At 38.5% G+C, this 13141-nt stretch overlaps 1 protein-coding gene across 9 annotated transcripts in view; it reads right to left on the reverse strand.

Moving 5' to 3' along the window:
• The window catches only part of cux1a (cut-like homeobox 1a), a 117678-nt gene that overhangs the window by 57273 nt on the left and 47264 nt on the right, over positions 1-13141 (reverse strand). For all 9 annotated transcript variants that reach the window (XM_084104274.1, XM_084104273.1, XM_084104269.1 and 6 more), the window contains exon 3: positions 6544-6591. In XM_084104274.1, coding sequence (XP_083960400.1) covers positions 6544-6591 — 48 coding nt within the window. The remainder of the gene's footprint in view (positions 1-6543; positions 6592-13141) is intronic.

A 13141-nucleotide genomic window follows, 5' to 3' on the forward strand; every position in this document is an offset into this window, starting at 1 on the left:
AGCCCTCTTGCAGATGGAGCAATTAAACTTGTCTCTGTTTCTCTCTCTCTTACTCGGCACGGGTCCACGTCTACCCCTGAAATCCAGCAGGAACCAATGTCAATTTTTAAACTCTCAGAGCTCTGAACCAGACATGAGGTTAAGCGACTGTAAGGCTGCCTAGAAGCAGGCAGAAGTGGCATGCGTGACTTTGCGGATACCGTCGCAGCTCAGCGTAGATTATCTGCTCTTCTCTTACTCTGCTACCAGCTAAATCTGACGGCCAGGGCATCTGGCATCATCATGCTGCAGGACTTAAACACAAAGTCATGCAAACAGCCTCAGACATTATACCCTTCAAATAAACGCCTACAAATGGCCACATATAGGGAAGACCTGGATTAGTTGACACGCAAAAGATGTTAGCAAAAGTCAAAAACATTTTAGGGAAAGTTTATTCAGAAAGGATGCAATAAACTGACCAATAGTGACAGTAAAGACATTTATAATGTTACAAAAAATAAATGCAGTTCTTTTGAACTTTCTATTCATCATAGAATCTTGCAATAAAAGGCATTGCGGTTGTTTTTGAACACCAAATCAGCATATTGGAAGTGACACTGAACATTCATCAAATTTAGCTTTGCCAACACAGGAATTTACATTGTAAAATGTATTAAAACAGAAAACAGTCTTTTAAATTGTTATAATATTTCACAGTATTACTGTTTTTACTGTATTTTTGATTAAATAAACGCAGCCTTGGTGAGCATTAGAGACCTCTTTAAAAACATTTTTTTTTAAAACAACACAAAACGTACTGACCCCAAACTTTGAATGGTAGATTATACCTTTACGCTTTTTTTTAGCCTTTTAAGGTGCGTCTCTATACAGAAATAGCCTACCCTGAGAAACATTCACTGGAGTAAAAAGTACGACAAGTATGACACACACACATATGTAAACGCGCACACACACACGCACACACACACACACACACAGTCAGTTCCACCCCTTTGAACAACACAACATACAGTCTGGTGGCATCAAAAGCATGCCAGTTTAAACGGCGTTATTCCCTTACGGTCCAGCCGGAACAGGGGTTGAGATGGGTGGGGGAAACGGTTATAAATAGCTCTTGTTTCTGTGAGGGAGCACAGACTTGGCACTGCTGATAGCGGAGGGAGAAAACTCCATCAGTTCTACTGACCTGCATCGACCTCAAAACAGAAGACCAGCCTTCAAACATGTTTGACCCAAGTTTCTCTTAGTTCTGTTTTTGTTTCATTTATTAGACTGAGTGTGGCAGGAAATTATTTGTAAGAGAAAGGAATGGTGCACATTGCAGACTTGAACTCGTGTCACCAAGGCTCCGAGCACATGCACTAACCACTGCACCATAGATCTAACTCTGACTTACTTATTACAAGCTTTTTACAAGGATTTGAACCTACATCCATATGAGCACCAAGGCTAAAAGTGTCAAAAGAAAATGCATCCAAAAGGAGGTGGCTAGCTAACTACCTACATTTGCAACCTACACACATACACTTACTTTGTTTGCATGCATATATAGACAATTCAGATTCATCCACCACTGGACCCGAACTCATTTATCTGAGCTGCCACTAACCTCCTCTCTCCTCAGCACTTGGCAATGTTCAGCATCTGCAGACTCCGGCCCGCTAAAATTAGTGCACAATTACGTCAAATCAATACTGACTTCCAAATTTGTAGAACTTCCATGGCTCTCGGTTAACGGCTGCCAGAGTGATTAGCTGTCTTCACAGAGATATTTACTCGCGGGTCAACTTACTCTCTCCCTCTCTCCGTCGTGCACTCTTTCTTTCAGAATGTTGAATTTTCCACTTAGTAATGACAATTATTTATTATCAATATAAAGCTTGAGATAAAAAGCTAAATGGGGGCTTTTTTCTTGCACTTAAAAAGGCACAATGACATTGAACTACACATACACTCTAGGAGTCCAAACTATTTGAGCAGTTTTCACATAACATACTGAATCTGAATTAAGGACCACTAAAAAACAGTGTGAATGTGTGTTAAAACAGTAAATGTAATGTCAAACATACAATAAAACAATTGTAATTGTAACGACTAAAAAAAAATGAACAGATAAAATAAAAATTAAAAACTTTTTTTTTGTGCAAAACTTGCTATACCACTTAAAAAGTATTTTTTGTTTTCTTTGGACGTGACTTGTCTTGTCTAGGGTACCAAGTGAGACAGGACCACAAAAGAGTAAAAGTCAATCAAAACAAAACAAAACAAAGCCAAAAAAAATAAAATAAATTTATATAAAAAAATATGACCACCTAGCTATAGCACTTAAAATGTGCTTTCCTTTGGTCTGATCTCGCCTAGGGCACCAAGTGAACAAGGATCACCTCAAGTACCCTCTCAAAAAAAGAATAAATAATTTAAAAATTTGAGGCTGGAAGCTACAGTATTATACAGCAAGTCTTCTCGAACATCTGTAACATATGGCTTGTGGCTATAAATGAGCAAAACCAAAAAATTCTTTACAATTATTAGAGGGACCCCCCCTCCCCCAAGTCTATAATTTACACAATTTACACGTGCGTGTGCAACCCCAAACAGGGCCCCAGCCGCGTGCTATGTACAGCTCCCTATTGTACTCTCATTTCCTGACAGGAAAAGAGGAGGCTCTCGCTCTCTAGAATGAAAAAAATGACATGTGGTAAGGACTCTGCACTGACCCAAGAGATCTGCGTCGGTCTGACTCAAACGTGCTATTTTAACAAACCCACCGTTACAGGAAAACGGAAGATAGAAATTAAACAGAAAAAATCATTCACCCATTGCAAACGGCTGTATTCATTGGTCTGTCTGCCATTATGAATTATATATGTGCTCTATCTTTTTTTTTTTTTAAATTGGTGCTGTAAAATTGAAGTCTCTTTGTCTATTTTAAGATTTAATGGACGGTCAGACTGACAAGACAAAACACAAGCGAACCCATCCCTCCCGCCAATTATCGTCAAATAGCTGACGCCTGAAAAAAAATGCCCCCAAAAATGCCCATTTCTGGTCGGAGCAGTCAGGCCGTTTTTGTCGAGGTCAGGCACTGTCAATAAGGAAATATTTCTCGATGAAAAATAATAGGCGGTTTTAAAACGGTTTCGCTGTTATAGTGGTGGGATAGGGATTTAAATTTAACCAAGCAGAGATTTGAAGTGGGGCGACTACCTCAGTTAATGACAGGCTAGTCCTCGAGAACACAGCTCCGAAACCACAATGAGCTATAATGGAGCAGTTAGCCAGAGGTACTGACTCATGAGAGGAGAACAGGGAGCCACTACTCACAGCCCTCACTTCATCAAAGTTACATACGGCCGTGTCTCACTGCGCTTCGAGCTCCTCGACAGCCTCTTAATGCAAGGTGCTGCTGAAGGCCGTCAAACGCTGAATTACATATACAGAAATACAATTTAACGGATAGTGGAAGTGCTTTTGAGGTCAAAGGAAAGGAAAATTGACACATACTTCTCACTTTCCTTCTCTTTTATTATTTTTGGACTGTTTTGCCACTTCGTTAGACAGAATAGTGAAAAAGGAGCAGAGAATTATTGAGGGAAATAGAGGAATTGGAACGTCAAAGTCGCCCTTTTTCCAACATAAGAGTGCCAGTGATGGTTTTTTTTTTTTTTTTTTTGGAAAAAATGGATGGAAAAAAACACAGGCTGGAAAAACAGGCAAAAACAATTCTGGTCTGGAATTGACAAAGTCAGTAACTGATTAAAGAGGTATAAAATTCTTTTAAATCAGTCCAGCTAATAAGTGCTACAAAAAGTACAATCACATTTTTGGACATGGTCATTTATTTTTGGACACACACTATTTTAATATTGCACAAAAAATATATATAATTGATAAAAAATAAAATAAAATTCAAATAAAAATATATCAACTCTTTGAAGTAACTTGGGGTGTCATGTAAATATTATTCAGCATTATGGTATTATGACAATTACTGTATCCTCTATAAAAGAGGGTGGGCTAAACTCATGATTGGGTGGGCCAGACCCCTCTGGAACTGAGCCTGTCCAACATAAACAAAGCCAAAGAGTTATTCTGAACCTGCCGTTAAATACTTTACAAACCTCAAATATAATCATGTGAAAGGCCTATTGTTTAAAAGCACAGCTATTTTATGAATATCTTTTCAGATAATTTAACATTATTAGCATAGAAGAGCAAGAAACACTTCAAAGCTCTCACACTTGAGTTGCTGGTAACTAAGAGATTGAGAAACTCTAACATGGAGTTCAGCACAGCAGGTTATTCAACCTAATCAAACTCGGTTTGATATCACGCAACAGTACAACTAATTGACTGAATTATCAAGGAACATTAGGTGTAACTCAGCCTGTATTGGACTAAAATAGACCTTAATTAAAGTAAAGAATGTTTTAAGAAGGTAGGGCTCAAAACAAAACTCACTCAAAATCCTTCTATTATTATTATTATTATGATGATATTTTAAGTCTGTGCTGCAAAGGGCATTTGAATATCTGCCTGCTGTCATATTGAATGGTAATGTACATTACATATGGAACACAGCACCATGTCCCAGTTCTTAACTATCAGCAAAGACCTGTCAAAGGAAACTCAGCTTTATTCCCTGAGAAGAACTTATTTCACATAATTTTTAAACAATTATTAAATGTGATGAAAACTTTACTATTGCAATATTGGTGTGCTTGTAAAATTATAAACGCTTTTGTGAATTTTTGCCAACAATTCACAGCAAAATTTTAAGTGTAGTGTAAAGACCAACAATAATGTATATGATAGTTTTTAATATATAAAACTGGTGCATCACAGAAAATTGATCTGTAATATCTGTTAAATCCATGCGTCCATCTATCTATCTACAAACACACACACACATACACATAGAGAGAAAGAGAAAAAGAGAGATTGTTGTTGGAAAGATATGTGACCCACCAGTTGAGAACCACTGATCTAATTAAAATCTTTTAGAATTTTATTTAGCAAAGTAAAAAAAAAATGACTTGATGCAAGAATAGAGCCATAGTCGTTCTACATAATATTGTTACTGATTACCAGAACGTCCAAAAGAAAATCTCATTTATGCCTTAAGGTTAACCAAAAAAAAACCAAAAGGTTCTCTCTACCTCTGAGATGTGAAACTCAGGAGTCCATCATTCTGGCTCGGCCATGAACGAATAGACTTACCTGACACAATGGAGCGAAAACATCATTAGGATTTCGCTCTCACCCGACGGACGGAAATAAAAGAGCGGGAGAGCAAACAGCGAGAACGTATCAAAACTGTCTGATCTGATTAGATGCTGACAAAATATGGAGGCTTTGTACAACACAAGCAGGCCTCAAATAACAAGAACAAGAAAAACAAACTGTCACATAATAAGCACTGTTGTGAAATCAGGTGGGCTTTTTAGCCGTCAAGACTATAATCAGACCAGAGAGGGCCATCTTCCACCAGGTCTGTGACGAGTTAAGCAAACACGTCTTTTCCCTCTCGTTCCTTACAAGGAAGGTTGTGAGATTAATTGGTGAGGGCATGATATACACACATTTCATATTTGTCATATTTGCTGTGTTAAGCAATGAGAAGAGTTTAACAGTAGTGCTCTCTGACCGCTAGCTGAGCAGCTTTGTCACACTGTATTGATTAAACAACTGAAACTATTGTTATTTTTTTCCTAGGAATATGACTCCGGTCTAGACAATCAGGAATTTCACGCAAAGGGGAGGTTACCCCACGAAGAATACAATGTATTTTGGAAACATTAAATGCTAAAATCAAAGAATACTTTGAATAAAATAAAATAGTCAATTAACATCAAATAAAATCATTCCAATAATACCTATATCTGTGAATATAAAGCCTATATCAGGGGTTTCCAAACCTGCTTCTGGAGGGCCACTGTCCTGCAGAGTTTGCTCCAACCATATTAAACACACCTGAACCAGCTAATGAAGGTCTTCAGACTCATTAGAATCTTTCAAGCAAGTGTGTTGAAGCTAAAAATTTGCACTGGACAGGACACTGGCCCTCCCGGAGCAGGATTGAACATCCCTGCTCTATATAATTATTTTATATATATTTCCAGTATTCCACCATACACACACACACAGTTCACACAATTTGAACCATTATTTTTAAAGCACAAATCTATTTTCTGCACCACTACCACTGACGACTGTTTTCAAACATGTTTCCTTGAGCACTCGCCCCTGTCAATTGGCTGTTCAAACAGATAGTGCCGCCCTCAAACTCACACCATTGGTTGAACCAATGCCACTGTTGTTGGGCAGGTTGAGGGGCTCAAACAAACAGATGAATGCTTTCATAGCGCCTCAGAGCCACAGTATTTACACTTTTCAAGAGAAACAACACAAATGGCTTACTTACAGCTGTTTTGGGGATAAAAGTAAGCATTTATACATTAAAAAAATAAAAAATACACACATCATCTTTAAGAGTTTATGATAATAAATACGAGTAAAAAGTTTAGGAAGACAACTCACCTCTGCTTGAAAGCCTTTCAGCAAAGGAGCTATCTGTTTACGCAAATCCTGCAATAGAAAAAAAAAAGACATTAGAACTATAACAACTATTATTTTACTATATAAGATTCTGAACAGTGTTTGAAATTAATAGATACAACATTGTCTATCAAATTCTCAATTTTTTTTCAATGTAGCATTTGTGGAACTCAGGATATTGAGAGCAGACAATGCCAGGCATCTGATCGTAGATGGAGAGGGAAAAAAGGGGGGGGGAATTCACAAAATGTATTCAAATGGATATCTTAATTTATCAAATGTCCGAGGGCTGGGTTTGTTCTCTTCAAAAGAGGGGGAAAAAAACACACAGCAAGTGCGTGCCCAAGTGTATGCACACGCACAAATGCTCTCTCAGTATCACCTTGTGCAGTTGTGCTGCTCCTGACTATGGGCAAAGGACAGTATTTGCTTTAAGGAGTGTATATGTATGCATCCGTACTCTCTCTCTTTCTCTCTCCTGATATGCCCTCGTTTTTCCCTTGCATGAGTTCTCCATGACTCAGTCCTCTCTGCTGCAAAAAACCGTTCATGCAAAAACAACGAGAACAAAAAGCAAAGTGTAGCGCCACATGCATGTATATGTGCGCTACAGCCGTGCAGTCGATGCGAATAAATTACATAATTAGTTCTAAAGAAAGATTTACAACTGTAGTCTATTACTATATCATCTTGTCATACAGTTACAGATGAATGAGTTGCTTTTCAGCTCACATTTCTGAGTGATATGAAATTTTCATTAAAAAAAAAAAGAAGAAGAATCATAAAGAGAAATAAAAAAAATCTGCTTCTGGAAAACAAACCGTGTCTTTGTTTCAAGTTTTGCATGGCAGCGCACCTCCCTCCTCTTGCAGGCCCTTACAGTCGAGTAATTTTGATGCCGTGGTATTAAAGTATATCAGATTAAGATGAACATCAATGCCTCTTTCATTTGAACATAGGGTGGGTGTTTCAACATGAAATGACATTACACACGGCTGTGAATAAATCTCCCAGCCGGACAAAAAGCCCTCACATTAAAAGTCAGTATAGGAATGCCTACCACGCACAAACACATTACTGAGCGCTGGGGCCGAATAAAACGGCGCCCTGAGTGCTGTAATCGCCAGGACGCAGGCCATTACGCCACTGCGGCATAAAGATATACACATCATTACCGAAGCTGCTCGCGTTTCATTAGCAGTGTAGGAGTCGCCATAGCAGATTTATTTAATATAATGGGCAACACAGAATTGTATTTTACAGGAAAAGTAGCAAAAAATCCTCCTCCTTAGTCCGTCCACTCCAACTTTCTTTATGGTTTTGTCTGTGGTCTAAGAGTTGAGTAATGATCAGTGTATCAGATTTACAAATAAAATTAGGAAATATTTTACTAATTTAAGAGAAAATACTTTTATCTATATGCATTAGTTAGACCACAAAGTAAAAAACCAAAACAAAAAGGTAGCTACTTAAAAAATATGCTCAAATACAAGATAAAAAACTAAATTTAAGATAGCTTAACAATTTTTTGGTAATTATACTTTGTATGTGTGTGTTATTATATAAATGGGTGAAATAATAAATTTAAGCATAAGTGCCCAAACCTCTCATTTGAATGGGAGGGTTTTCAAATTTGTTGAAAATATTTTGAGTAAATATTATGCAAATTTACAAAGTTGTGAACACACCATTTACTGTAATGTTTTGTGAACTGCTAAAATGATGCCAATAATTATTGGTATTTTATTGCCTATCAGCCAGCCTGCTCTTAAGACATCATCAATACCAAAATTTTGGTTTCGGTACAATACCATTGATCTAGTATCGATAGTAAATCATTACCTGTCAGTGAAAAAAAACATTTTGACTGCTAGAATCTGTAGAATCAGATATTTTCCTGGTTCTTCATGTAAAAACGAAAAAAGGTACCTATCAGTGGTTCGGTGCTGAACCCCTGCTCAGCATTCGCAACAGGATGGAAACAAAAGAAAACAATAGAATGAATATGAAAACACTTTTACAGTTTCTAAAGAAAATATGAAAGCACCACTCAACTTTTCTCAGTGCAAAACCTGCTAAAACTCTAGGCTGCTCTTAGTGGTTGCCAGGGTGTTGCTATGTAATTGCTAGGGCTTTCAGGGTGGTTGCCAGGGTATTGCTAGGGTGTCCTCAGTGGTATTTACGGCTTGGGTTCTTCCTCTTATCCAAGTCTATAGGATTAGTTTGCCCCCATTTCTTGCCCAACACCTGTCTATCCACCTTGCATTATAGAAATAAGCTTTTTTCTGTGAATGTGTGATACTTTCAATTCATTAGCCGCTATAGGTAAATGACTTGAATTAAAAAGTGCAGTAAATAGAACAACCATCTGTGCTCCAAACCATTGATCTAGTATCGATAGTAAATTTTACCTGTCAGTGAAAAAAACATGTTGACTGCTAGTGTATACACACAACATGTCAGCAAGGTGATGAGCAGGCAACACAATGACAAAGCAAGATTCCCGCAGCTAGCTGACGTCTGCATGTTTCACTCATGTTTGGAGAGAACGAGCGCTGGCAGAGAGCAGACAGAAGTGGTGGAGGGTAGCTTTGACCCCTCTGCACTCTTCATCTTCCCAGAGCGAGCAGCTGGGCCTCCGTTCCCGCTCTCCCGCCCGCACTGGCTACTGTACAGATGACATTTATGTAAGTGCCGCACCAGAGGGGCCCACGTGACCAGGAGGAAACATCTCTCAACATCTGGTTTCAACATAATACTCGGGGCCTGGCCAAAAGAGAGTTCCCCTGCCCGCCTTGAGCGGTATTCTCGTACTCCCATCTTTCTCTGCAGATGCAATCTGCCAGCGTTTCTTCGGAAAGACAGCAGTGCATAAAAATACATTTATATTGTTAGCGAATGGATAAAAAGCTTGCAATAAAAGTAAATCTCCAGGAACTGAGCCAAGTTCGAGCATGTGCAAGTCGTTGTTAAATCCAGAGGGGTCTGAAGACGGAAACACAATCTGTCGGACTACTGCGGCACGGAAAGAGACGGTGAGGTCAAAACATGACGTGACGGAAGCTTAACAGCTGAACGAGCAAAACCCATGCAGGCAAACTGCACCTCATGGATGACTGAAAAGGGAAATTAATTATAGAGATTGTCAAGCTATGAATCAAATATTATCCGATTATCGGCATCAGATGATATCATGCATGCATGCAATTCTGATTTGGAATAATTAGTTCATTTGAGTAAATATTGATACATCCTGCTATAATTAAATTGGATTTGCTTCTATGACCTATATTGTGATCAAATTAAATTAAGGCGCAATGTTTAAAATATTAAAACAAATATTTGAATCATAAGCCCATTCCTATTAGTGTTATATTTAACACTCAACTCAATTATAGATATCTGGCAAAGTTCAATAATTTTCAAATAAATAAAAATGTAATTTTCAAATAAATAAACGCATTTCTGCTCAAAGTCCTGGTTAATTTCTGACACCTGATCAGCATTGTATATCAGCTATTGATAGCATTATTAATATCAATAACCGTCATCAGAAAATATAAAAATAAATAAATAGAAAAAGTACATAATTATCCATCAACCACTGGAAAGCTACCTACAAAAACAGAGAAACAGATCTTTCTCTCTGGGCAAGAGTTTTGAGCAATGATCACATCCGTTGGGGGGGCTCGTGAGAGGCGCCGTACTCAATCAACCAGCAGAAACACGTTCTGCAGTGTCCCCAAATCCAGATCCACCTAAAGTCCCTGAAAGCCGTCCCCTCCTCTAGCACGATGCATCTTTAAACCCACCAGTTTGGCAGATTACACAGCTGCATGTGCCAGCCTGGTGAATTATTTACCATCAACGTGAGCCTCTCCCTCCTCCCACTCACTCCATTACATAGAGCATCACATGCCAACTAGTCCTGGCACGCTGGCATCTGCGGTGGCATTGCCTTAGTGGAACCAGGCCAGGCCTGTTTTAAGCTTCTGGTGTCTGCCGTAATGCCATCTAAGCTTGGTAGGTACGGTGATCAACAGATCGGTTTAATCGTATCTGATTGACCGAGAGAATATACACAAGGAGGATTTAACAAAATGATGGACACCCATAATTTTCCTAAATCCTCCTCATGTATATTCTCTTTATACAGACACAGATCAAAATCTATTCTGGCACAAATTTATGTTGCTTTTATGCCTCCATTAAATGGAAATATTATTGAGACACATAGGCTGAGTTACATCGAGGTCCACAAAAGAAACTGCATGCTTCCTCCACATTTACCATACAGATTACTGTGGAAAATCTCTGAAATTCTGAATTTGGAAATGGTACAATGGGTTAACTAAAACAGAGAATACTGCAGAAAACATGACTATCCAAAATACTTAATACATAAACATGCTTTGTACAGTCATCACTTGCAGGCGCTCATAATTTTTACTGAATTTTGTGGGGCAGATTCTTAAATCCAGCACTTTCCATAAGATAGAAGCTGTAGTATGAGATTATACAACAGTAATGAAATAATGAAATAATGTTCAGCTCAGTGAATCTAGTTTTATGTTTTGGATTCTCCTGGAAAATGGCTACCGGCCTGTTCTGTGAATCGTAAATCTCACTAAATCCAGCGCTGGAAATGGTGGAAACAGGAAAGCACATGGTATCGCGTGTCCACTGGATGTCTTCTCTTGTCTTTTGCTGCCTTCTGGATGTGGAGTCTCCATTCAACAAAGTCCAAGAGCATCACCCTGCTCGTTATTCAAAAGTACACACACACACACACACTCATGCATAGACAGCAGAGAGCAGCCATGATGGATGAAAGGAGAGTTACACTGATAAGAGAAAGGCCGTTGTGCCTCCATTATAGAACACACACATACTTCCAAACATTCTTCAGGAAAAAGAACCGTGGCATTTTACTGAAGGTGGCTGATACCAAAGTGCATCGTCAGCTTCTGTGCAAGAATCTGTAGAATCAGATATTTTCCATGTTCTTCATGTAAAAACGAAAAAAGAAAGGTACCTATCAGTGGTTCGGTGCTGAACCCCTGCTCAGCTTTCGGAAGAGGACGGAAACAAAAGAAAACAATAGGATGAATATGAAAACACTTTCACAGTTTCTAAGGAAAATATGAAAGCACCACTCAACTTTTCTCAGTGCAAAACCTGCTAAAACTCTAGGCTGCTCTTAGTGGTTGCTAGGGTGTTGCTATGTAGTTGCTAGGGCCTTTCAGGGTGGTTGCCAGGGTATTGCTAGGATATCCTCAGTGGTATTTATGGCTTGGGTTATTCCTCTAATGCAAGTCTATAGGATTAGTTTGCCCATTCCTTGCCCAACACCTGTCTATCCACCTTGCATCATACAAATAAGCTATTTTCTGTGAATGTGTGATCTTGTTGTGTTTTAATGTTCTTGCTTTTTGTTGTGTTATTGTTTTATTTTAATTATTGCTTTTACAGCACTTTGGTAAACCCTTGGTTTTTTAAAAGTGCTAAATAAATAAACGTTGAGCTGAGACTTCCAATTCATTAGCCGCTATAGGTAAATAACTAGAAGAATTAAAAAGTGCAGTAAACAGCACAACCATCTGTGCTCCAAACCAGTGTGTTTATGATTATGATAATACATTTAAATAATGAGATATCATAAATACAAGTTCACAATATAAAGCAACATGACAGACTCTTTTTGTACAGGTAAAATAACTAGAAGCTTGATGCCAGAAGCCTTGCACATTCAAGTTACAAATGGCTGTGCCCGTGGATAGGTGCGATAAGTGATAAGTCTAATCACTATGTTCTAAAGTTATATTTATGGTTAGGGATTTGAACAACCTTTAAACATGAGCATTGGTAATAGTTATTCTTACATTAACAAAACTATATAGTGTATGCAAATTTAGGGCATAAGTGCTTACCTATTGCACCCAAGCTTGTGTGTGTGTGTGTCTGTCTGTGTGCGCAGCTGTGCACGCATGTCTGCGCGTGGGCGTGTCAGTGTCCCCTATTCCATGCTCCCACACCCTTAAGGTCACAGTCAATTAAAGCAGACGTAGAACAGACCCCCATTGCATTCAGACCAATTTCAGCTCCACCTTAAAACTTACACGCTCTCTTAACCACACACAAACATGAGAAGGGGTTGTGCGCAGCATAACCATATAAATAAGAGTTGTTACAGTAGGATAAAATGAGAAATAGAGAGCAAATCAAGAATGGATAGGGGTTGGGGGCCCCCGTTGGCCCCCACGAGATGAATGCCCCCAGACGCTGGTCTGGTAATGAGGTCACGGAACTGTCAGACAGACCCCCAAACAAAGACGCTGTGATCTAGGACCGGCCGGCCTCTCAGACACACACTCTCTTGATGGAGGCTATCAATCACAATCCCCCCCCCCCCACACCTTTAATAATACACACCACAAACATCACAAATAACTTATCTCCAAAGGCTGAAATATAATATAATATAATATAATATAATATAATATAATATAATATAATATAATATAATATAATATAATATAATATAATATAATATAATATATGTCATTTTATTAGTATTGAT

The sequence above is a fragment of the Abramis brama genome (genome assembly GCF_963993115.1).
Source record: "Abramis brama genome assembly, chromosome: 25".
Classification (NCBI taxonomy): Eukaryota; Metazoa; Chordata; class Actinopteri; order Cypriniformes; family Leuciscidae; genus Abramis; species Abramis brama.